Genomic DNA, 26,230 nt, shown 5'->3' with positions numbered 1-26,230 from the left:
AGTAGGTATAATCCTCGGAGCTCGCAGTCGCGGCGAGCGTCCTTTCGCCTCCCGGTATTCCTCCTGCCCCCGCACCGAGAGGGTAACGGCGACTCGCGCCCCGGGACTTATTTCATCCTCCTTGATTCTCTCCGGGGATTTTCGGTTTTTCTTTCTTTTTTTTCTTTTTTTTTTTCCACGGCTATACCTACGGACGGAAATCGTCACGTGTGATCGTTACCGACGCGCATGTCGAGGTCTCAATTTCCCCATAAGTTCCCCTTGTATGGTCGGCCCGTTCGGGAGCAGATTTTCACCATTGCCATATTGCCGCGCGCCGTCTGTGTTTTACGGGCGAATTCAGCAATTTTGCATATTGAAGCGCCACGACCTTCCCTCCCGCACCATTTCTTGGCCTACGTATGTCCTCTCTGTTCACCGCTCCCACTACGAATATCCCCTTTTTCTATAATTCCCACACTTCCGCCTCGTTCAATTTCCTATACTCAATGCCAAACTGCCGTAGAGATGGCTCCATTTGTTTATGAAATTATTAACGGATACCTTGATACGGATTGCCCGGCGTCCTCCTCCGTTTCAAAGGCCGGAAAATTGCTCTTCTACTACACTCGAATCGAAATCAATTTGCTCACATTTAAGGGTGGACTTCTATTCCTTCTTCTTCGCGCGTTACGTACACGTGTTCGCGGCGTGTACGTACACACACCTCCTTTATCAATACATCCCCGTTCGCCTAGACACTCGTATAATATAGTGAAGCACAATAGGCATTGTGTTCCCGCCACGCACAGGGTCCGACCTCTACGTCGCCCCGGTCCACCTCTTCCTCCCCCCCCCCCCCCCCCCCCCCCACTCGGGTATTGTCCGGAAGTGCGGGGTCCCGGGGGATATTCTCCGCTTACCGCGGAATTGCACTCGCCGAGACAAAATGTCGTACGACGGATAAGTTCTCGGATGAAAATAAATGTTACGGAAAAGTGAGGTTTTTTTTTTTTTTCATTTTTCACCTTCTTTTTTCTCTCTCTCTCTCTTATCTCCGACGGTCGGGATGGAACTATCCATTCGCGATAGGGATAAATTCGTAACGATTATTCGGACGCGAGAATTCATCGGACACCGATAACGAGGGTGCTTCTCACGCCGTTGAAGATCAAGAAAATGAGAGAGGGTAATATCGCATAGGCATACGTGGATCGTACGTTGTTCCAACGGTTCGCCCTCGGTGGTGGGCGAATGACAAAAGGCATTGTGTTCCCGCCACGCACAGCTCTCGACCTCAACGCGTCCTCCTCGCCCTCCCCCCCAACCTCCGAAACGACTGTACGGTACGAATCGTCCGGAAGTAGTAAGGGCGGGGGAGTCCCGAGGGACTCGGTGGTCGCTGGATGCCGAATTGCACTTTACGAGGACAATCGTAATAATGGTTTGTCGGAAGTGGATGGAATTTTCGTTATATTCAAAATCGCGATTAAAGCGACATTTTCATCGTCGGCAATCAATTTTATCGGCTTTGTGACGCAGATCATCCGCCGCTTTAAACAAATAAATGGTCCGGATTACCATCAATATGGCGTAGATAAGACTATTGCCCTTGTCTATAAAACGGGCGACACGCTTCGATTAACTTTCAGTTCGTATCAATAACCCGTCACGATGAAAGGTGAGTCGATTAACGGGTGTGAAGTCGCGCCGGTTCCGTGCCCATCTAAATCTAATTTCACGCAATTTGTTTTCCAGCGCAAATATTAGCAATCGCCTTTTTGGCCGCCGTCGCCTACGCAGCCTCGTTCTCCAATCCTTGCCCGGTCGAGGACGGCGAATTCGCCGTTTACATTCGTAATCCTTACAACTGCTCTTCCTACTACGTCTGCAGCAACGGCGTACCCCTTTTGATGGCCTGCCCCGAGGGTCTGCACTGGAATGTTTGGGTCAACACGTGCGACTGGCCAGCGAGTGCAAAGTGCAAACCTATAACACTTGACTAGAATAATCCCGCCGACGAAAGTGCACGATGACATTCTCGATAACGATCCGATCTACGACAAATCTCGATTTTGCGGAAGCGACATGAATCTGTGACGAATCGCAGATGCTCGATGTAAAATGAATAAAGAAAAATTTCTCAGCCGATTGAAAATATTTCATTGACCTTTACCCGCCAGATCTCCTCGATCGTGTGAACGTTTTTTTTTTTTTCATATTGCGAGCGTCCAGGTAATTTTACCGCCGTTTCTTCGAACCAATGATATCGTTGCAGGTGATCTGATGATGATGAGTCGTCTGTCATATCTTATACGAAAACTTTTATCTTGTTTACGATCGTCCTCGCCTATCATTCGCGAAGCCGGCAGTCCGTGGCGTCGTTACTGTTGTTCGTCGTCGATGTGATCCCCGATGCTCTAATTTCAGCAACAGATGACTTTGTCGACGAACCGTCCGAGAGAGATTGAAAAATCGCCGGATATCTGGAAGAACTGTCGGAATCGGCAATGATTTTTATCTATAGTCACTACGGAGGATTCCTGAAATTTACGTCGCAGTCATCGACTGTTTCATATTTGATATCGAGGACGAAGAAAATGTAAAGGACGTCTCAAAAAATAAAGCGCTCGAAGTTGACGATCCATATTTCTGTCGATCGTCATTCGAAGCTCGACATGGTTCACGTTATCCGATGTGACGCATCGTTGCACAAATTATCGAGCTTTCGTAAAATGAATCATCCCAAATGAAAATGACCTCAAGAACTTGGACTCGTAACACATTTTCGACAAATACGTGAGCTGCGTTGAGAGGGGGAGGATCCGAAAATTCGAGCTTACGAGCTTGCGGATATTAATTTGACGAGGGTAATTCGGGGATGAGTTCGAACGTACGGAGAATCCGCGAACGAGTTTTCAACGTTTCAACGAGAATACTTGAAATATTGCTCACCTGTCCGGAAGTTAACTCGTCGTAGAGCCGCCGTGACGTTCGAGAATGTGATGCGATATCGCAACGATGTAATCTCCCTACCAATTTCTGTATGCTCGGTAATTGGTCAAGATACGAATCTATCGTTCGGATAACACCAAAGTGCAGAGCGGAGAATCGGTATATAAATGGCTTCGTGCCACCGCAATTCATCAGTTAAATAACTAAAGATTTATCGCCATGAAGGGTAAGTGAGTCAACCGGGATCGTGTGTTCCGCCCGTTGCAACCGGCGTCGGAACATTTTTTTTTTTTTCCGATTTAATTTTCTCCGATCCTCAGAAAATTCTGTAATAACGTCCGATTTTTCACCTAATCACAGTCCAAATCTACGCCATTGCTTTCCTCGCTATTCTGAGCGTCGCCTACGCCGCGCTCGAATGCCCCCAAAACGAGGATGAAACCCAGGACGTTACTCTGCTCGCCAACCCCGAGGACTGCACCACATTCTTCACCTGCAGCAACGGTTCCCCCGTTCTGACCCAATGCCCCGAAGGACTCGGATGGAACGCCGAAGACCGTGTCTGCGACTGGGCCGTCAACGTTGGCTGCGAGATCCCGGAAAAAGTCCCCCCCAAGGAAGAATAAAAATTTCACCAGAAATTGATACGCCTCACGATACCGAATAACTGAGAACTGCAAAGTTCTCACGAGGACACGAATATAAATGTTATCCAATATGTTTTTCTGAGTTAATAAAACGCATGAATTTTGCCAATTGCAATTAAATATTGTAGAAAGCGATTCGTTATCGATTCCTCATCACCATGATTGCTTCCCAGTTCCTGAGTTACAGTTTTCGTTCTTCGAATGATCCTTGAATAGAGAATCGCGATCGGTCGTTAGATTACCGCTCTGTTATTCATCCGTGTAATCTGGGAAAAATCGTCGAGTGATTATTTGCCGAACACTCGAAAGAGATATCGGATAATTTTTTTCTGATCAAAGGTGATGATCAGAGGCGTACGCGCCACTTCTTCTTATCGCCGACAATGAGCGTGTTACGCGATTTTCGAAGAAACTGCCAATCTCCGTAATTCATCTGGTCCGATCGTTTGACAGATCAAACTTTGATTTTGTCGAAAATCAATTAACACTCACAAATTGGCTGTCGAGCGATTACGATCTGCTCTATATTGCGCGTTAGCGAACGCATTGATGTAAACGGGAGAACCTCGTATCTGGACTATTTTTATCTAAAAATTATTATTGATTTTAACGAGAAATTTTAATCGATTTCCACTGCATCCCTCGCGTTCATTCGTCTTAACGACAATCACTCTCGAGATAAGGAGGCAAGAACAGCATTCGGTGTATAAAAAGCCCAGAAATTCAACAAAAGTTTATCAGTTCGTATGAACCATTCTATCGATATGAAAGGTGAGTGATTCGAAGATTCGTTCGTAACGGTTCGCATCGTGCACCGATTTATCACTGACCAATATTATCGTCTATTCCGCAGTTCAAATTCTCGCTATTGGTTTCCTCGCCATATTGGCAGTGGCTTCTGCCGCGCCAAATCTGTGCCCTCCGCAGGACGGTCTCGAAGCGGTTATGGTTGCAAATCCTTGGGACTGCAGTTCTTACTACGCCTGCAGCGCCGGTCAAGCTATCCTGAGACCGTGCCCGGAAGGTCTGGAATTCAACGAGGAGCTTCAAGTCTGCGATTGGCCAAACAGCGCGAACTGCGTTTCACGCTGCACATTGTGAAAAATTCATCGCAAGAAAAAATCTATGGCAATATTTAAGATAACTGTAACCGCGGCATGAGCATTGAATAAACGCATCAATTCCAAGTGTCTTAGTGAAGATGAATTTCGGGAATCCTGGACTCCGCGACCCCGCTTGCATGTAACCCATATCTAAAATCATCGACTCGTCAGAGTTGAACGTGCGCAGGGAGGAGATTTAGCGCGGTGGCTCGGAACGTATGAATAACGGGCGGCGTAGCCGTGTCCGAGGCAAATTAATTGTGGAAACTTTTTCTTTCTGAAAACGAGGCGGCGGCGGAGGTGGGGAGAAACCCGGACTCCGGACTACCGTGCGGTGTTGGGTCCGCGCGTTCGAGCACAAGCTGGCGCAAAGATATAGTACCTCCCCAACGCGTGTTTCATCCCTTGGCTCTCATATGTTTGTTCGTACGCGGGGGGGCTTTCGTGTTTGGCATGGAGCTTCGCCTCTTTCCAACTCCGACAGGACATATTCTCTCCTTGGCAAACCGTGACCCCCCCCCCACCGTCGCCACTCCCGCAGTCCTAATTCTTTTTACGAAATCACGTGAAACGAAACGCGGCGTGAATCCCGGAAATTGCCGGAGTTCGTTTATCGTTTTTATTCACCACAATATTTGTGGAGTGAATTTTTCATACCCGCAAATGCGGAGAATTCGTATCCGCGAACCAGAGAGCGGGGGGAGGGAGGGAAGGGAGGGAAGGGAGGAGGGGAGGGTAAATCTGCAGAGAGAATCGTACGCGGTGGGATGGTCGCTCGTTAATTAGTGCTTGGGTCTCTCTAGGTCCCCTAGGCACAGTTGTTCATCCGGAAGCAGTTTCAAACAATAGGAATAATCCATCGTTGCATTGAGTTAGGCTAAATAATCTCCCGCCGGTGTTATTTTGTTCGCCAGAGGAGAAAAAAAATAAATAAATAAATAAATAAATAAACGGAGTCAACAAAAAAAAAAAAAATAGAAATGACGGTAAATTTTATCTACGACGCGATACGAAGGAGGAACTTTATCGTACGTCGTAAAAATGTCGGTGTGTGATAAACGAAATGAAAACAAAAAACAAATCGTGGGACTACCCGTGCTATGATTAGAGACAGAGAGGGAGAGTAAGAAAAACAGCAAATTTCGAAAAACAAGAACCCTCAGCCCTGGAAGGTTGACTGAAATGCGATTATAACAATTAAAATCACATCAGCTAGTAGAGCAGGTGAAGATACTCGGCCGAAATTTGAAAGTAAAATACATTTAAATGAGCAAACCCCGCGTACGCGGGACAACGAGATAGAACGACAGGTAAAACTAGAGGGCGAAAAGATTCTTGGCCCTGCAACGGTGACTGAAGCAGGGAACTCTGTAATATTCACGTGCATCGTTTCCATCGATGATCGCGTATCTCGGATCTTGACCTTCGATCATCGGCCAATCGCGGGAACTGATTTCATTACCAGTATTACCGAGAAATAATCTACGTCGGTCATGCAGATAAGACCACTTACGAATCGAAGCGGCGATCGTCGATCGATCTACAACGAAAGTAATTAAACCGGTTCTCGTACTCCGCGTGTTCCAGTTTGCCCCGTTGCACCGAGAAATAGAGGGATGTTTTCGGTCCGAGCGAGCATTTGTAAGCGATAAAATTTTGCGAGCAAGTTGCCGAACATTCACGATCCGTTAAAGTTTTACGGGGTCGGGTCTGAAACGATAGCGTTTTCCTCGGTTCCGTGGCGTGTAACTACCGCGGCGGCGGCGAGCGGGGCGTGCGTTACGCTTCTGTCTTTAAGGGCATCCTTAGGACAGCCCTCCGAGTCCTTTGAGAGGTAGCGCGCCCACCGGGCTAAAAGTCGTAAATTAATTTTACATTTCACGTTCTCTTTTGCCCCGTATTAAACTTTGCCAACCGCGCCAAAAGCTCGAGAATACTTCTGGCTTTATTGCCGGCCCGGCGAAGTGGTCGGCTCCGAATCCTTTCCCTAAAAAGTTGACGTCCCATCGAATCTCGATGCTCCGACCGACGCGTCGTTCGTCCGCTGATTGGTCCCGCTCGAAACGGAAATTCTCGTTGTCGATAACTCGACGACTTGTGGTTTCCACGGTTTCGATATCGCGTCCGGGGTTTTTGGCGGATTTTTACTACGAGACCACCGCTGAAACGGCATTACCTGCTCGTGACCTCCAAGGCCGAGTTGGTTTTCTTGAAATATTCAGGTGAACCGGATGCGGCGTGGGAACGACTCGCGGCGTGGATATCGCAGCGGAGCAAAGGTGACCGAACTCCCGAACCGCGCGGAGATTCTCACGAATTTCCGGAAGTACTTGAAAATATGACGAAACCGGCGTACGGAATAAATTTTGAATAAATTTTTTCTCCTACATTGTTTCGTCGGAATACGTCATTCGTGGTTTTGCATAAGGTTCGCGTAACCGCGCCGCGTTGATATGCGAGCGGTAGCAGTTTTTTTTTTATTTTATTTTATTTTTTTTTTTCTGCAAATTTTCAAAGCTATATGTGCCGCGTTGTGGGTAAACAAGGGTAATTTATGTACTCGAAGATAGCGGTGAGATATAAATGAGATTTTAAGTACCCGGTCGGGATTTTTCGTTTAGCATTTTCTATTCGGTGAACCCGGCAGGAGTAGTAGTTGGTCCCACGATAAATTTGATCCATAAATTCAAAGATCCCGATGCATTCGACTATTTAATGGCGCGCCTCACCTCCCCCATCGGGCAAAGTATTCCGCTTCATCCCCTACTATTGAGGGGACGACGACGACGACGACGACGACGACGACGACGACGACGACGACGACGACGGGTTTCTGTCGTGGATGAAAAATGCTCGTGTATGTATACGCCGCGTTGCCGTATACCTACGCGAACTCATACACGAGTATTCGTATTGACGAGAGAGGTCTATACATATATAATATACAGGCGAAACCCACCACCCATGCACAGACCTCTGGAAGTTGACACGCTGACAGCAAACCGTTTCACCCGGATCAATTTAGCGAAAGCATTTATAGGATTCAATACAGTTCGATCGGTACGTTTCCTCGCCCCGCTTCGTTCCACGTTCAGACGGGATTTTACGCCCTATTGTCGTACGAATTAATTATCAAACCTTTGCCCCTTTTCTAAGAAAGTCGGTAAAACGTTTCCACCAAATCCTCGCTTAGAAATGGTAAACATCCCTCGTAAGGCCACCCCTTTACAAGGGCGCTAATTGATTTCGAATCGTTTCTTCGCTAACAAAACTTTACCCTCCCGCCACCTCCCCCCTCCCACCCCCCTCCGGCCCCCAAAAAAGTATCCAACCACAAGACGACGACGTCGCACACACCGGGTCTGCGGCGTGAGGCTGACGCAGGTGGCGAGTCGCGGTAAACGGTGCACGGGTACGTCGTGTATATTTCCGAACGCGTACCCGCGCGGAGTCAGAAGTTCCGCGGAGGTCGGCGGTTCCGGTATACGGGTTAAAGGTCGGCGACGTCGGAGGGAGGGGAGTTTCGGTCGTAGTCGGAGGGGAGGAGTAGGGGGGGGGTATAAGGGTCGCGGGGGCGAGACTCGAGGGCGAGAGTCCTGGGAGGTTTGCGACTCAAGTGCGGCGAGCACCGGCTGCTGTTGAATAGAGAGGTAATGAATCCTGGCGGACACTACGGATACCGGACACCGGACACGGAAGAGGCGAGACCACCCTCCAGAGTTTGGCCTATTTATACTCGCGTGTATACGTATAACCACCCGAGGCGGCGACACAGTTCTGTACGGGAGCGCGGCGCTCCTCTTATTCTATCCTTTGAAGAGTAGTGAATTAAATAAATACGAACAAGGATTAAAAAAATAGCGAAACGTCGACTGGATTTTCCATGGTAAGCGCGAGGGGGTCGAAAGTTTATTACGTAACGCGAGGTAAGCTGCAGCAGCGTTTACGGCTACGAGGATATACGAAACCGGTTGGGCGAAGTGGTGGGAATAGATCGCGCGGAGCTTTCGGTATCGGACGAGGGTCAAAGGGTGGCGTATATAACGTCCGGGGACGCGCGGTATAAACCCCGTGGCAGAGACGTCATAAGCCGGACGACCGGAAGAAAAACTGCTAAACGAAAACGCGGCGTCGAACAAATCGGGGCGGGGAATCTAATGGGTAAAAATAATGGATTTCACGCAGTAAAGATCCTCACCCCAGATCTCGGCGGTCCGTCGCGCTTTTTCCTCTCGTCGTGTGTATAACTCGGTGGTAAATCTATACGTAGGTACGTGGGTACGTCCATTGGTCGTACGTGCATTCTGTACGGAATTGGTAACGAATCGTTATCCGAGAGGTGTACGGAATACGCCCGGGTACAATTAGACGGAAGTCTCTCCGACGGGTGGCCGGGTGTCTTTCCCGTCAGGTATACCGCCGCTAGAAATTGTTAGAGACGCGGTATTCTCGAAAGGGTTAAACTTGACCCGTATATACCTGTACCATTCGAATCGTTCGGTCGGGGTATAACGTAACCGTGTAACTGTCTAGTCCAACTCCAAACTCGGATCTAACTTTGGATAGAGTTCAAAATTGGCGGCGTAGGGTTATCGCCGTATATCGACGGCACTAACCCCCCCGTCCCCCGTCACCCCCGTCACCCACCGTTTCCCTTTCTGCCGGCGTCCGAAGTACGCGTTACGGACAGGGTTCCCGCAGTGGCAGTCGCATTAGCGTTTGTATATTTCGAGTCCTGCACCGCACCGCACCGCACCGTCGGCGTCGGTGTAGCGACGGTGCGGTGGACACGGAGAGCCACCGGGAAAGCGGCGGACGTTGTAATTAGGGAGGACACATCACGCCCCAGGGACAACCGTAGCCTGCTGCCCCGCGGACGGCCGTACTTCATTTCGGCTGATTATGCCCAACGCCCCGCAGTATCCCCACCCCCTCCCCCTCCCCCCTCCCCGTCCCCCTTCCGGTATTACTATCTGGCTAGCGAGACCCTCGGCAACTCGCTCGTTACCTGCCGAGGTGCTACCGCTACTCATGTCGCTATACCGCGTCGGTCTGTTCCCGTTTTCGGCTAGCCTCGGGTGCACGCAACGATCCCTTTGGTAGCTTACCTCCTACATGTATAACGCCGCTGTTTCGAGTTGCTGCGCTTCCACCCCCCCCCCGTATCCGCACGGTATACGTACATCCGCAGATGTATTCGTATAACTAATTGCACGACCGTGCGAAGAGCTCGTTCGCGTCGTGATGCTCGACGGTCAATTGGGCGCGCTGCTACCGACGTATGTGTACGGTAGGGCATGCCTAGCGTCCCCCGCCGAATCGCCCCTTAATGGACCCTCTAATGGACCGGGCCGCTAATCTTCGTGTCCCGACGCCCTGCGATCGATTTTTTTTCTTTACTTTTTTTTCTTTTTCTTTTCTTCTTCACTCCGCACCTCACCGCGCGCACGTGTGTACTCGGCGAACTTCGGAGGCCGTGGCCCCTCTTCTTCGCGCCTCGTTCCGCTACTTGCGAAAGTTGACGCAGGAAAAAAGGTAAAAGACGAAAATTAAGGGTTTTGTACGCGAAATCCACCCCTGTCGTAATCGCGCCGTTCACGCACCTATGCAATTTCGGAAATTTTGGGGGGGGGGGGGCCGACATCGCGCACAGGTCATTTAAGCGCGTGCGGCTTTTATTCGCGTTACAAAGGAAACTTCGAGTTCGAATTGCATGGGGTTTCATATTGCAAAGTGCGAAAATTGAATCATTTTTATTTTTTTTTTTTTTCTCGACCATCGAGGAGTTTCGAAATTTTACGCTCGTGCCGACGTACTTGCTACTGAACGGTTACGGGCGGCACACGATCATCGGGGCAGGTGCGTATTGCTTATTGCGTATTTCTGTACAGGGGTGGTTTGGGGGGGGGGGAGAGGACTGCCAATTACCGCAGAGCGCAATTAACGCGTTCGCTAATTGCTAATAAAAGTTACAATAAGTAATTAGCGCTCTTCCGCATTACACCTGTATCTACCTATACCTACCTCTCGGTAATTAACTCTACCGTCGTACGACACGCGGTATATTTTTGAGGGATTTTGGGACTTTTTCTTTTTCTTTTTTTGTTTTTTTTTCAAACCACCGTCATCGACTCACCCTCACCAGGACGCCTCGTCGCGGTCGGTTCGCACGCATGTGAAACGGCAAAGAGCTAGCGAGTAGCGGCCATCGGCTTCCGATGCGGTTTGGCACCGTTTGACGCTGACCAATCGGATTATCCGACCAATTCCACCGTCCGAAGTCCTGCAGGACTTCGAACGAACAACGTTGGCGGACCGTCGCGCGGGGTACGAGATAAGTATTTACGGGGGTGTCCGTTCGTTCGCCTGATTTTCATCAATCTTCTAACGACCGTTCCTTTTGATTGGCGAATAAATTTCATTGAAACGAGTTCTGAAATGAAAAGTTTCAAGTCTCCATTACCTTGAGGTATGGATATGAAATTGTGCACCGCGGCTGCGATGCCCGTGTATACCTTATTTGTTGACTTGTTATGGCTGCTCGGTTAGTATCATGGCGGTTATTTCGCTTCTCCAATCACTGCTGGGGTAGTAAGCCGTTTCAAAGCGGAAAATATTTTCATGGTTACGAGTTTCATATCTTTTGTATAGCCGGCGTTGCACGTGTATAGCTGTATATACATACTATAAGAAACCTGCGGAAGTGAGTCAGTTCAAGATGGCGTCGCATATTATCGCTAATTCCGCATTTTTTTTTTCATCCCTCTGTTTCAGCCGGGCAACGATCCATACGCCTTCGTAGAATTTGGCGACCACCTCGGCGCCTCGGCTGCCCTCGCAGCGTTGAATCAAAGACTGTTCCTGGACAAGGTGAGTGCTGACGATTTAACGACGGCTTCGAGGATTTTTTGCTCGAAAATTCGGAATTCCGACGGAAACTAGCAAAACGGCATAATCACGGTGTTATAGTGTCGAGAGTTTGGAACACGGGGGACGGGGTAGCCGCACATCGGACTTGTGCGAGACGGGGGTCGGCTTTTGGGGCAGAAGGGAGTAGGGGCGGGAGGTTTGGGGTTCAATTTTGCGTTGCTTCGGCGGTGGTGCAGATTCTGGGGACAAGTTTAGTCAGAAACAGTGGTTAAAGTTTAGCGGCAGCTGGTTACCATGCGACAGGTATAAAGGGCGGGTGAGAAGAGAAGAGAGAGCGTAGCGTAGCGCAGACGACGACGGTATCGGGTGTTGGCTCAAATGGCCGATGCCGCAGGAATATGTCACCGCTGCTGCACAGTTTGGCACGATGTGGTCGGAATTCTACACGTTCCCATTGCCGGCTGGTCACACGATAGAAGTCACTTGACTCGGAGCCCTTTGCCGCCTCCCCTTCGGTCGCCGCATTTCACCCGGGCAAACATTCGTCGATGATACGATAATTTATCGCCACCGGATCGGATCCGGTCGCAGTTATATACGAAGAAGGGAACCGGGATTTGAATGACATATTTTCCGCACGATCCCTCGGGTGTATTGTAACATTGTTAATCTAAGTTTTGACGTAATCTGATAGTCGTTGGATCATCTCGAGTGGAAGTAAGAGAAGTTGTCGGAGTAACGGGTAGGTACTATCGGTACAGGGGGGGGGGGGGGGGGGGTTAGGTGGTACACCGAAATAGGAATACTATAAGCGTGGGAATGGAAACGGGTATCGCTATGTGAGTTAATTGCTCCGTTCCAATATCAGACGGGGCTAACTTCATTCCGTACATGCAAGAATGCTCGAACTTGCCAGAGCTTTGATCACACCACGCCCGTCCCTTTTACCCGAAATTCCTGGAACCGCCCCCCGCCGTTATAATTTTTCACCGGAGATGAAACGGAGTTTAAGGAACGTATGACAATAACCCGTACGTACAAAGGCAATGAGCGTGTACCCGCTAAACGATCAATGTGGCGTACGTTGTTTCTAGCCAGTTTCTAGAAAATAGGGGTAGAAGTCCCGAGCGTGCACGTCCTAGGTATAGGTATAGGTGTATATATACGCTGGTAGGATATGCGAGGATGCGAATACGATTGGAAGCGAAAAGCTTAGCCAATGGCACGCGGTGCAATTTCAAGTAACGACCGCGGGAATACAGCTCCGGCCGAAGGGATCGGGCCCTCGCGCGGCTCTAGGGGGTGAGCGCACTTACGTCGCCGTGTACCGGGTTTCGCGCGGCGGGGGCGGGGTGGCGGGATCGCGAGCGGCGCTTCTTCCGCCGGTGTGAGGTGGGAATCGCGGCGCACGTATATACGCAATACCTGGTGTATCGCGTTAAACTTCGGGGTTAATTCCCCTCGTTACGGAGGTTCCCGTACTTTCTGGGGGGGGGGGGCAACTCGGCAGCGTTAGTCGACCACGAGCGACTGCATTGCGGAACTTATACGAGCCTAGGCTCTCCCCCTGGCTCAAGCGGTGGCTTCTTAGCCACCGTGCGGGCTCCGCGACAAATGTCCGCGCTATAACCCATTTCGCAATACCACTCGCGGCATATTAGCCGCATACCTCAGTTTTCGAAGGTTACTCGGTAGTCGAGAGCAGTTTCAACTTCCGGCTACCGAACGTTATAGAAAATCTCCCTGGGTTTTGCCGTTCTCGAGGTCCTCCGTTAGCGAATCGTTGGCCATCACATATATTACGCCGATGCCCCGCAGCTTTTGTCGAGCTTTCAACCGGAAGGTGATCGCGGGCGGTGGATTGAGCCGGTAAAAGTTTGTATTAAAGGCGACGTTTTAAATGGGCACAATCGATTACCGCTATAGGGGTGTACCGCGAGGTGGTGCGGGAGGTGGAGGATGGCGGGTACAGGGTGAGACGGATACACCGGGAGACGTATAAACCGTGGCTCAGGGCGTCTTGCTCAATGTGTTTCACCGTTGGATGAATGCGACATTGTGCTACGAGAAAAGACGCTAAAGAATGCCGAGGGAAAATGGGAACGAGGGGAAGCGGGGGGGAGAGACGAAGGAAAAACGCGGGAAAGGGAGGAGAAACGAGAGAGCGTAGGAAGGAGGGTTTTCCGCAAATCGCAGATGTAGGTAATTTCACGGTGTTGCCTCGCATTAATGCGAGATCAAGTCTGGCTACGCGACTCTCCGACGACGACGACGACGCCGTACGTACCCCTACATAGGTATACGCGCGCCCGGCCCGATGTTCGAATTATTTTCACGCCCGAGCCGTGGCCGACTTAATTTACCACACGACAGGTGAAAACTGGAAGAAAAAGAAGAAATTCCAATTTTTTTTTCCCTTTTCTTTCAATTTCGTCGGACGGGTTTCGCGCGCTCGGATTGAATCATTCGCTCGTAAACTGTACTAAATCGGTTGTAATATCTGATTATCACTTTCGGATGCCCCCCCCTTCCTTTACCCTCCGCCCCTCGCGCTCCCCGCCTTAATTTCCTCGGGCTCGAGGTTCTCGTTTTTCCTCCACCCTGAACGACGGGGATCTGCTTCGCCGATTTGCCGGGAGGAAATCATTAACAACCTCCTTTCAATTCGCGCGCTCAAAGAACCTCAGCCAAGCGTTGCGTTGCGTTAGACGTGGAGCCGAATTCTCCACCGTTGCCTACCAGGTATTACGTGGCTATAAAGTATACCGGTTACACCAACCGGTACACGTTACAGATACACGCGCGAATAGCCTTTGACGGCTCTGTGTTCGAGATGTAGCTTTTACTCAACCGTAGAGTTTCAGTCATAGCCGGATCGCACGCTCCAAGGAATTTGTAACGCCCGTTTGTGAACGGTTTCCGTATCGTCTTTTGAAAATTCAATCCTCAATCTATTCCCCACGTTCTACAGAGGTGGAAAAAAACAAAAAAAACAAAAAAAAAACAACAAACTAAACGCTACTGCGCGGCACACAGGACTCTGCGATAGTTGCGGTTAATTGATACGACCTTATGAGACGCGACCCTTCTGCGAGGGACGACCGATCGGCATATCTCTTCCGCTCGAAGAGTTCCGAATGGTCGACATGGGAATTCGGAGAACAACCGACGCCACGTTACCTTACCTCCGGAGGTACGGGACGTACGTACCTCGCAAACGCGCTGCAAATAATGGAAATATTTTTCAACCGAATATCAGCAGCGAGTTCGTTGCCCGGTTTCTCTCTTTCCCACGAGTACACGCCGCGAGGTTTTTACCTATCGTATTATGTGAAGCAATAAACGCGCCCTCGATCAAACTGCTCCCAGATTTGTTCAACATGAGAACTTTCCCATCTATTATGTACGTCTCTTATCCGCAAACGGATCGATCCGCGGCGTCAATCCTCGTCGAATTATTTTTTTCAACCTCGCCGAATTATACGTGCGAATATAATCGGTCCGGTCTCCGGACTTTGCGCAACGGAGACGATCGAATGAATTCCATCGTAACGAAGCGATATCGAATTTTTCCAACGTTCGGTGAAATCGCGACATGCATTTCCAGAAATTCTAAATATAACGCTACATTCGTAGGTAACGACGCGGTGCCGAGTACCGTACAGAGCGAGTATGAGAAAAGGAGTCGGGTGCGAACGTTTCCCGAGATTAAAATTTCCATCGACGGTTGGCGGAAAGACGAGGCGAGCAAGAAACGACGACGAGGACGACGACGCAGGCGAGGACGACGGCGACGAGGTGGCACAACATTCGAAGGGAGGGAAGGCGAGGCGAGGCGAGGAGACGAGGCGCGGCATACGCGTGATTAATACACGCGGAGCGACGAGTGACGGCCGTAGGAAGACGGGGGGGGTGGGGGTGGGGGTGGGAAGGGTGGTTTCGGGGTGGGAACCGGGAGAAGCTGGGGGCGGAATGATTGTGGGCAGAAGAACGGCTGCTCAAGGGTTGAGTCTCGAGGGAAATCAGGAGGCAGTGGGCCACGCGGGATAAACCACGGGGGTCTCTCCGTCGGGGCTCGCCAAAGTAGCTTGTCAATAACTTAAATCTCAATTCTAAGTTCCGTCCCAAATGGTTTTGACGATTCCTCGTCTCCCTTTATCCATTCTATCACAAAGCCCGTATCTGCCTCCGCGTGTTCTGCGAAAGCTCCGTTACTCGCTCGGAATACTCAGGTGAGGTTGGCTCCCCGGAACACCCTGTTCCACGGTTTTTGTTCCTCCCATCGCTGGCTGGCGCGTATCCCCGTCTATGCTGTATACCTACATACGTATATCGACTAGGCTGCACGTGATAAAAACGCAATATACTTTATAGCTTGTGGTGGTTTCATTAATATCAGCAAGAAGAGTGTACGGCGTACAGAAACTACGTCGAGAGACTTGCCTCAGGACTTGCGGTATCCCGTAGCTCCTGCTGCCGGTGGTGCTCCTGCGGGAGTTCCCTCGGGGCCAACTCGAGCTAGCGCTGATAAGACAAAAGTTGTTGCGCGATTTCGGGGGTAGTTATATAGCCTAGCATCACGCCACCGAACTTAGTTACAGGTTCCATACTTTATATCCCATCCGAAAGAGGTGCACACCAGGGTGGGTTGAAAAAAAATTTTTTTTTTTTTATTTTCTCAGCATGGGGGCAGAATTTGTACCTTATAAAAAAAGAAAATTTTTCAAATGTGAAAAAAAAAATTTTTCCATTATTTTTGTAATTCAAGTATAAAATTAAAAAATGACAGGCTCTGTTTTTGAGTTAAAATTGAAGTTGAGTCGGGGAGCCCGAGCTTTGCTGGAGTCAGCGTGGCCAGCAGCGTAGCGCTTTGTTGTGAGACGTCACCTTCGGGGCTGAGCAGAGGTGACGCCCCACAACAAACCGCGCACCCGTGGCTACCTGACTCCAGCAAAGCTTGGGCTCCCTCGTAGCCCGAGAAATTCGAATATTTCGACCCATGCATGGATTGCAACGAATCAAAGTGGGTCTACGACCAAAACCAAAACTCAAATTTATGCCAAAAATCGCGAAAAAATGGAGATAACTCGGTCATTTTTGCAGATAGATCAATTTGACTTGTGAATCCGAATTTCTGAGATCAAAAAATATATGAAAATACCATATGAAAAAATAACTGGAAAAAATATCAATTTTAGGTCAAAAATTAAGTATTTTAAAAATCGATCGTATGACACCTTGTAACGCATTTCGGTCTCAGGAACACGAATCCGTAGATCAAATTCAGCTACGAGCCTAATTTATGAATGGAATCCATGGCCACGAAATCACGTATTCAAAATTTCAATGCATCATCAAATTCCGATCATTCGTTCTCGAGATACAACGGGAAACGTGATGGCGGGTTACGCAGCCCGAGACTTCATATTTTAGCGGGCTGGGCCCGAGCGCTCTCTATCTCGTTCGTCTTTCTACCGCTTCGCGGCGTATCGCCTCGCGTCCTACGCTCCCACCACGCTGAGCTTTCTCGCACCAAAATCCATATATAAAAATCATTGGGCAAATGCAGTCCGCGCGGAGTTCGGAGCCAAGCTCCGGCATACCCAATCAAAACGAAGTTCGCATCAGCCAATGGGACTTCCTATTTTCACACGTGCTTCGGGCATCTTGACCGACGGCACGTGCCAGAATTTAAACATTATTTATGGCTTTTTAATAGATGATGAGGTGTGAAATCACAGTCCTTGTTTTTTTCTTGCTCCCACTGTGAGCAGGTGTCGGACGAGCTGTCAGCACCTGATATAGATCTTGTTCACACCTCGTAATTGAGTTATCCCTTTCATCCACCTGATCGGCGGCATCCTTTGGCGGCATTTCTGCGAATTCTACATATGTAACCGCAAACCGTTTAAAAAAGTATATATGTAAAAATTTAGTATTTAATGCTCAAGGTATACCCAACGAGTTCATTTCTGTCCATAAGGCCATACCGAAGCTTAAGACCTTTAATACAGAAACAGAGGCACCGAGTGTACATCGAAAAAAAAAAAAAAAAAATTCCAAATAAAATTTTTCTTTCATTGCATCGCGTTGTAATGCAATAAGGTAGACTGATAGATTTGTAATGGAACGGTCGGTCTTTGTAATTTCACACGCATAATCAGAGTTTTTTTTTGTCAATCTACCAATTTTTCCCATCGAGAAATCTCAATTTTTCTACTCCAAAAAGTGAAAAATTGGCGATAACTCGATTAATTTTATAGATGGATTCCTCCAATCAAAATACATGAAAATAAGATATAAACCCTATTGAAAAAATGTTGATTTCTGGGCCAAAACTGAAGTATTTTTAAAATCGATCAAAAGACACTTTTCTTACGTATTTTGACTCCATGAATCCAAATCTGAATGAAAAATTCATCTATCTTTAAAATTGACCGAGTTATCATCAATTTTCAGCTTTTTGAGGTCAAAATTAAAAAAATTATTTTTTAGTTTATCTTGATGTAATTTGAGCTCAGGAATTCGAATCCGAAAGAAAAATTGATCTGTCTGCAAAAATGACCGAGTTATCCCCATTTTTTCGCATTTTTTACCATAAAAATGGAGATATCTCAAAGGGAAAAAATCGTAGCTCAATTTGAGCAACGGATTCGTGTTCCCGAGGTCAAAATACATAAGAAAAGTGCCATACGATCAATTTGAAAAAATAAAAATTTTTGGCCAAAATTTGAGATTTTTCCAAGGGGTACCCCTTACGATTTTTTTAAATTTTGGCAAAAAATTTTTATTTTTTCAAATTGATCGTATGGCACTTTTCTTACGTATTTTGACCTCGGGAACACGAATCCGTTGTCCAAACTGAGCTACGATTTTTCCCCTTCGAGATATACTCGAATTTATGCCAAAAATCGCGAAAAAATGGGGATAACTCGGTCATTTTTGCAGATTGATCAATTTTACTTTTGGATTCAGATTCCTGAGCTCAAATTACACTGTGATAGACAAAAAAATCAATTTTTTATTTTTGACCTCAAAAAGCTGAAAATTGGCGATAACTCGGTCAATTCTAGAGATAGATCAATTTTTCTTCCAGATTCGGATTCTTGAGCTCAAAATACGTAAGAAAAGCATTTCAAACCGAAATAAAAAAATGATTTATTTTTTGACGCACCGGTGCGACGTCGATAGAATTTTTACGGCTTTAAAAATTCTGCAGGCGGCCGAGGGCGCGAGAGAGGGAAAAAATTTGGGTGTCTCCGTGAAATATTCCCATCGAATTCGTCACCGGTGGTACCGTACGAGCAATTAGACGAGCCACGCGGTGTGAATCTGGTGCGTGGAACGTCGAGGATCGGAGTTCAAGGTTAATGATATTTACTCCGACTGTTTAATCGACCCTTTCCCAACCCCCTCCGTATTCGGCGGAGTTACGCGTTACCACCGTGTTTCCCCGACGTCGTTGCACCGCGACGTTCTTCCGTCGCGGTGGGCAGGAGATTAATAATACACCGATCGAACGCGCGCACCGAGTACACGATATCCAACGGCGTCGTCCCACACCCACGTGCCATTCTCCGGTCTCTTTGTAGCACGTGGGGACGAGGAAGCGGCCGCCCGCCCGCCGTGTGAAGGATTAAATATTGGCCGCGATTCTGATTTATAGGAACTGCCGGCAGAAGCGGAACGCCGCGGACCGACGGAAAATGAAAAGGAAAACCGCGAGGGGTGTTCGCGTGTTTGTACCGCACACTGCACCGTGCATATCCGCGGTACGTCCTATACGACACTGGCAAATTTTCGTCGGAGTTTGAAACAATTTGTGCGAAAATAATTGAAAAATGAAAGCGGTCGCGTCGGTGGAGGAGGGGGAGGGGGAGGGGGAGGGGGAGTAGGAGTAATTGCGGGAGGGGGGGGGGAGAACTCATCGTGTCTCCGGTTATGGGTGTATAAGTACAAAGTGAAGCGCGGAGGAAGCAATTCGTCGAGACGATGATCGTTCGATATTTCAACTTCCGCGTACACGTCAGTTATACGTATACACCGTGAGTATTTCTACGGTAGACTCGCTTTTGCGACAAAGCGTTCCAATTTCGAGTGAAAATTAATAGAGCAATTACCCAGCTGAGAAATTGGGCTGTACGTACACTAGGCAGACATTTACGACGCTCCTCGTGTGTATCGGTGTACCTTACGTTTACGTATAAAGTATAGCGTGAGACCGGTGGTACAAAGAGATCCTTCCACCTTATAAGTGAACGACCTATTTATAAGGTATATACGCAACGGCGACGCGGCTATATACACCGCACTCTTATATCACCTTAACATTTATTTTCAGGGAAGGCTACTATCGCAGCGTCGTTTAAACTCGGTTTTACGATTTTTAAAGCATTATAACCCCGGGGTAGCCGCTGTCCCGAAGTGTACCGAGTAATTAATTACTTGTTAATTGCCTCTAATTAAGGGTAAATAACGAGAGATTCAGGTCCTGGTGATTTAACGTGCGAGCTCCGGGGTAGCAGCCGGTGTCCGAATATTATTTTTCGTTTTAGCCATCGCGCGTTGCGGAGAGTTGCCGTCGTTTATCGCGCCCCCTCCCTCTCCGCCCTCCCCCCCCCCCCCCCCCCGCGCGTATTACATGAGTCGAGTTTGAAGAGCTGGCGGATACATTACCCGAACTTCGATGCGGAAAAAAAACGACAAATGGAACAAAAAAAAAAAAAAAAGAAAAAGAAAATTGAAAAAGAGCGACGATAAAAACAACGGGAAATAAACACACCCCCCCGCGAATCAACGGGGCCAATCGCTCCCAATCACGGACAATCAGGAGCCAATCAGGGCCAATCCGTCGATCTTTGACCGCGCCGACCGTTACGGTGATCTCCCGAATCCCGTTTACTCTATACCGATACAAAAGTGATCGGGTTTCCCTGTATTCGCTGGGCTACAGCCGAGATGACGGAGGAAACCGGGTTGTCGGTGTAACACCGAGGGAGGAAAGAAAAGAAGAAAAGAAAAGAAAAAGGGGAACTTTCCCCGGTGTTCGTGTAGCACAGAAACAGAAGTCAACTTGTAATATAACATGGGTGTTGGTCGAACGAGGATCACGGTGGTACGGATGGCGCCTACGCGGAAGGGAAACTTAATGAAACGCGTCGCTGACGAATAGAACAACTAATTGTATCCGAGAGGAATTAATAAAAACGTCCGAAGCAATGACGCTCGATCGCCCGCACCCCCGCACCCCCGAAACCCCTGCGGGACGGCGTTATCCGTCCGGCGTTAAACTCCCGCCCGGTATAGTTCGTCGACGTTAACACCTGCGTGCGCCAGCCTCGTTTGTAAAGCGGCGGTTTCGGTAACCGTGACCGTCAAAATCACCGGCGTCACGATAATAATCGAGAGTGCTAAACGCCGTAAGAGACACTCGAATTTCTCGAGGACATATTTGATATCTCTGTTGAAAATAATCGTCGCCGGGGTACACGTGTTACATTAGCCTGATTATATTCTCGTCGCGCGAGCGCTGCGATATTTGCGCAGGACTTGGAAAATAAAATACCCGACGCGGAGTCGTCGGGGCGGCGGGGGTGGGGGAAAAAAAAAAAAAGGAACGTAGAAACGAGGGGGGTGGTACGAAGTGAAAAATGCGAACCGAATGCGTTGATAAAACAAGCTAGGCTTGGGAGACCGCGGCGGAACGCTCAATTGCTGCGGGGGTATCGAAGGGAGGGATGGGGCTCAATCGCGAGACCCCCGTCGACCCGGAGGTGAAATTGAAGGTGGGGTTCGCCGGAGGAGGAGAGGAGGAGGTAGGGAGGTAGAGTAGCGGATCTAGCCCTCGGGGAGGTTTTCCCCTTCCCCTTTCCCTTCCATTTTCGTTTCCCATTCCAATTCCGCTTATTCTCTCCCCCGTCGTATATACGCGCGTTCCGACTTCGTTTCCCCTCGCGGTAATCGATCAATTGAAAATCGCTCAAACGACAATCGATTTGAAATCAATTGGAGAGCTGCGGCGGGTCGGTCGGTACCGGTATACGCGGTGCGGCAACGGCGGCTGGTGTAAAACTAACTGGATACGTATTTCTCTCCGTTACCCCGGACTCGGATCTATCCCCCGTAACACCCTCGACTGTGCGGGGAGAACGCAACCCTCCCTCCCTCCCTCCCTCCCTCCCTCCCGCCCCGCAACCCTCGGAACATCCTCCGAAATACCCCCGGCCCTTTGTCTTCCGTCAGTTGAACACTGAATTTTGGTTACAGTTCACTCGATTCTCTCTTTTATTTAATTCCCGAACCCTATCCCTCCTCGTATATATTCACCGTTACTCCTGATATAACCCACAGATTCCCGGATTCCGGATGCTCAAAAACGTACGGTCGCTCTGTGTGTGTGTGTGTGTGTAGCCACGTGTCTCGTCTCCTTTGCTCTCCTAGGAGTCTTCTTTTTTATTTTATTTTATTTCTTTCCGCTTGGAATGTTGAATGCTTTACATTCGAAACATCTCATAAAAAAGAAAGGACGTTATTTATATGAGGTCCACCTCCGATGTAACCTTGCACTTGGAAAGGGGAAGAGGATGAATGAGAAGAAGAAGAGCGAGAAAGAGAGAGAGAGTCGGAGATTGAAGACGGTATTCAGAAGGATCCTCCGATGATCCCCGTTCGTTGAAACCCTTTGTTAGTCGGGCGAGCAAAGTGTCGAAGTACGAGAAGGGGTGCGTGGTGTGAGGAGGTAGCGGAAGCAGAGAGTAGGCATCTACAAAGGACAAAGAGTGCCGCCGGCGCTAATTTGCGCGGACGAGAGAGGAACGGTGTCGAGTGGGGGTGGGTTTGAGAGGGTGGGTTTCTGGAGGGCGACGCGGCGGCATCCGAGGGGTCCGAGGGACGAGCGGAGCCAGACGGAGACGATCCTAATTCCGGATAAACACCTTTTCGTTATTTCCATGGTCCGCGTCGCACCGCGAACACTTTTTTCCGTCGGATCGTTCGTTCGGGTTGAAAGATGGCCGCAAGATTACACGTTTCTCGGGTGAAGTGTGGGTTGCGTCAGTCACCGTTCCTATATTCACATCGGAGGAGAAAAAGTTCTTTGTTCCTCCCAACAGGTAGGAAGGAGAGCGGCGAATTTTATTGTAGGATCGGTCGCGCGGCCTTCAGGCAAAAGTATGCGTAGGGTGTTTGTTTTTCATTCCGAAAGTCTGAGGGGGCTACGTAGACGACCTCGGGGTCCAACACCCCCGGGCGTCGGTACCGGGGGCGGGTTACGCGACGCAAGGTTTACTTGGAAACTTAGAGCGTCTAAATATCCGACGGCGATACGACGCGGGAGGGAAAGGAGAAGGTGCAGGGCGCCTCGGTAGGGGATACGCGCGCCAGATGTGCCTTCGGAGGACAGTTCCTTCTCTCCTTATCCATCCGTTCTCGGATCCTCTCGTCTCTATCTTCGAATTTCTCACTCGCCCTTTTCCCCTCCCCTCCTCGCCCCTCCCCGTCTCACTCTCTCTCTCTTCATCTCACTCACGGGGACCTCTACTACGCCACGTGTCGCCCCCGTCGCTTCCGCCGCTACCTCGTCTTCGGCTGGTTAACGCCGCAACTGATCCGGACACTAAATAACGAAGGAGCTTGCGAAAGATTTAGTCGGCAGGGTCTCGATCGAGTGAATTGATAGTTAATTACTGCGACTCCGTACTTGGGGGGGGGGGGGGGGGGGACCCGCGTAGCGGCGCCCAGTCAACGAGAGGGAGAAAGAGCGATAAAGAGGACGAGGGAGGGTAAGAGGTGGAGGGAAACCATATAATAGATGGGACGCTGCCGCGAATAATTCAGGACGTTCGGTGGCCGCGCGGATTTTCGTGTCCCAAACCGAGTCGAAGGGACGAGGAGGATTCCCCGGGTCCAGAGGCCACGGGAAGCCGAACTAGCTCCCGGTTGATTTCAGCTTTCTTCGGAGGAATCTCGTCATCCGTCTGCTTCGCGAGGATGACGAGACGCGGGCGCGAATGTTCTCGGGTAATTTAAACGGTAAATATGCCGCGCGATACACCGCAATAAACGCGACGCGGGGGGATTTCATGGGTGATTGATATGGCAAACGAGAGACATTCCTTCGTCTGAAATCGCAGTCTGCAGCCGTTATGATATTCGAGCAATTTACGCCCAACTCGAAATCCACCGCTCAGACGGTGTCGAAATCTTCTAATTGTCTGATAAGTGACACCCGAGGGGCGGAATTATTAGCGACTCCGTGCAGGCCGCGAATACCGCCGTGATAATATATTCGCTTGCCGAAAATGAGGAAGATAAATTCACGCTTTCGCTTCTGAAGCGATCCTTCGATTCTGTTTCACGGTGCGAAAAGGATTATATGTATATATCCAACGTTCCTCGCCACGTCGATTCGAGTCGGTGGTGGATTTTGCGGTGTATTTCGAAAGCTGCTCGGTCGAGATTGGTATTACGCTCTGAAAAATCGGTTCGTTACAAAGGAAAATACCGATCATAGGAACAAGCCGACATATCGCTGGGCGGCGTTGGAGAGAAAGAGTTTTCCTTTCCTCATCGTCCATCACTCCGGGGGGTCACTCGAGTTGCACAACTACAATTAATTTTCTTTTAATACGGGAGATTAATGGATCCGCGAGGTCTGCGCGTCGGGCCGCAGACAAGGCTTTCACCCGCGGGTCGGTATACGCTATTGTTTAAAAATTTGTTCGGATAGTGTGTGGGCTCGGCTGGCATCTTCGAAGCGATCAATCGCCGCCCCTGCCCGGGGTATAGGAGAAGTCGAGTTAGATCTTCATCCGCCCCCGCGGAAAAATCCTCCCGCTCCTTTGTTTTTTCAAACCGAGTGATCCCTCTTTCCCGACTCTCCCGCCCCTTAATTCCGCAGCTTCCGTATCTCCCGCCACCACCACCGCCACCTCCCTTCATTTATACGCGAAAAGAAATCGTGGTGTAGCGGCACGAAGAGGGTTGTGCAGCGGTAGCGGCGGTATAGGAAGTCTTTTGGCGTAACGTTAACCCGCACGCGTTTAGCAGCGCCGCTTGAATATTCCCTCAGAGTCCCCCGAGGAACCTTCGCTTCTTCGTTTCTTATTCAGAGTACACCTACATATTTCATTCATTCATGTATATATTCCATCTCCCCCCCCTCGACCCCCGCTTACCCCGCTTACCCCGCTTACCCCGTTTCTCCACCGTTTCCAAAACCCTCGGCGTCGCGTAAGACCGTACCACGTACAGAGGCAGCGGTAGTCCTCGGCCTCGGCGCCCTCCACGCCGTGCACACTGGAAAAATCCCGATGATTTGTGCGTCTTATCTGCATTTTAATTACTTTGAATAATTTCTGAATAATCATTGTTCTAGAAAAGCGTGAGCGAGAGAGACGCCGTTCCACCCGCAAACCTCCGCCCCCTCCCACCACCACCACCACCCCCAAAAGATTCTTATATAAACCAACCCGGTCGCGTTTTTCCATTTCTCGTCTTTTGACCCGGCTGAAAAATTATTGGCGTTACACGCAAGTGCCTTTTTCTTTTTCTTGTTTTTTCTTTTTCTTTTCCTTTTCATTCAACTGCCCAAAGATCGACAGCGATAACGACGCAGGCACGCGATAATAGATCCCGAACAATTTTTCGTTTATTCATTACTACGTAGGCGGTATAGTTTTACCGTGGTTATTTTCGCGAATCCCTGTTTATATAACGGTGTAAAAATTTTTCCGCGTATCGTATTACTGTATATCGCGCACCTTTTAGCGTTCTAGCTCGCCGATGGCGGTACAAATGATTCTCGTAACCGTGGACATTTATCAAAGTCTCGAACCAGTCAAAACTAAATCGCTCAACCCCGTCGACGACTCGACTACTAGAGCGTTAGAGACAGCGCGGCACGGGCGCGCGTCGAGCAGCGGGAGGGTTATTTTTCTTTTACGCGAGACGAAGGGTTGGGTTTTCCTGGGTTGGATACGCGCCCCCCCTTCCCCCCCCATTTTCCCTTTTTTGCACCACCCCTTCCTCGTTCGAACGGGAAGAAGGGTGGCCGCTTATTAAAAACCCTTTGGTTTCACGGCTTCGCGACTTTTTCGCCCTCATCTCGCTTCCTCGCCGCTTCTGCGGGGATACGATCTACAATAGAGGTCATTAAGATTCTCCTGAACGTTATAAATGGCGTGAAACGGATATTATATTCGCACAACCGACGCACTACGGAGAATCCCCTGTGCAGATTGCACACCCCCTTTCGCATCGCCCCACATCCAAGGGTCGCCTTTGGCTACCGACATCTGTCGGCTACTTTTGCACAACTATCGAACTTCACCCCGGCCGCACGATGCCAATAATAATTACCTCCACCGTCTGATAATTGAGCGAGTAATTTGAATCGATCGAAATATTTTTATATTTTTATAACGATAAATATTCCCGCGTCTGGTAAACATATTCCGTCCGCGCGATTTGCCCCGAGAGCGCGCGATTCGGGTAGGTATACGGATAGAAGGGATTTTGATTAGGTACGTAAGTTGCGCAGCGAGCTGCTACTTCGGAGGGGTTAATCTTCATCGAACACGCGATGTTTGTATAAAACGGTTCTTCTCCCCGATGTTGTTACTGGCGTGACGCTATTTTGTGAAGAACGACCCACTAAATGCCGCTGGAAACGAGGAG

General features: G+C 49.2%; 4 protein-coding genes across 6 annotated transcripts in view; all 4 read left to right on the top strand.

The window, feature by feature from the left end:
- LOC105693444 (nucleolysin TIAR) overlaps window positions 1–26,230 on the top strand; it is a 360,079-nt gene that overhangs the window by 48,208 nt on the left and 285,641 nt on the right. For all 3 annotated transcript variants that reach the window (XM_048653707.1, XM_048653668.1, XM_048653798.1), the window contains exon 3: window positions 11,459–11,554. In XM_048653707.1, the coding sequence (XP_048509664.1) occupies window positions 11,459–11,554 (96 nt within the window). The remainder of the gene's footprint in view (window positions 1–11,458; window positions 11,555–26,230) is intronic.
- Window positions 1,502–2,130, top strand: LOC105693447 (peritrophin-1-like). The gene is made up of 2 exons (XM_012413385.2): window positions 1,502–1,660; window positions 1,738–2,130. The coding sequence occupies exons 1-2, from the start codon at window positions 1,654–1,656 to the stop codon at window positions 1,983–1,985; spliced, it is 255 nt and encodes an 84-aa protein (XP_012268808.2). The 5' UTR covers window positions 1,502–1,653; the 3' UTR covers window positions 1,986–2,130.
- LOC105693445 (peritrophin-1-like) lies at window positions 3,018–3,701 on the top strand. Its single transcript, XM_012413383.3, has 2 exons — window positions 3,018–3,160; window positions 3,295–3,701. The coding sequence occupies exons 1-2, from the start codon at window positions 3,154–3,156 to the stop codon at window positions 3,558–3,560; spliced, it is 273 nt and encodes a 90-aa protein (XP_012268806.2). The 5' UTR covers window positions 3,018–3,153; the 3' UTR covers window positions 3,561–3,701.
- On the top strand, window positions 4,193–4,772 carry LOC105693446 (peritrophin-1-like). Its single transcript, XM_012413384.3, has 2 exons — window positions 4,193–4,352; window positions 4,435–4,772. Exons 1-2 carry the CDS (start codon window positions 4,328–4,330, stop codon window positions 4,680–4,682), a joined length of 273 nt encoding a protein of 90 aa, XP_012268807.3. The 5' UTR covers window positions 4,193–4,327; the 3' UTR covers window positions 4,683–4,772.

The sequence above is a fragment of the Athalia rosae genome, chromosome 1, assembly GCF_917208135.1.
Source record: "Athalia rosae chromosome 1, iyAthRosa1.1, whole genome shotgun sequence".
Taxonomy (NCBI): domain Eukaryota; kingdom Metazoa; phylum Arthropoda; class Insecta; order Hymenoptera; family Athaliidae; genus Athalia; species Athalia rosae.
Note: the sequence above shows the minus strand (reverse complement) of the source record. Positions and strands in the feature narration are given on the sequence as shown.

Coding starts and splice junctions, on each gene's coding strand:
- LOC105693446 (XM_012413384.3), top strand. CDS start 4,328: ATGAACCATTCTATCGATATGAAAG. Junction 4,353..4,434: donor CCATTCTATCGATATGAAAG/GTGAGTGATTCG, acceptor TCTATTCCGCAG/TTCAAATTCTCGCTATTGGT.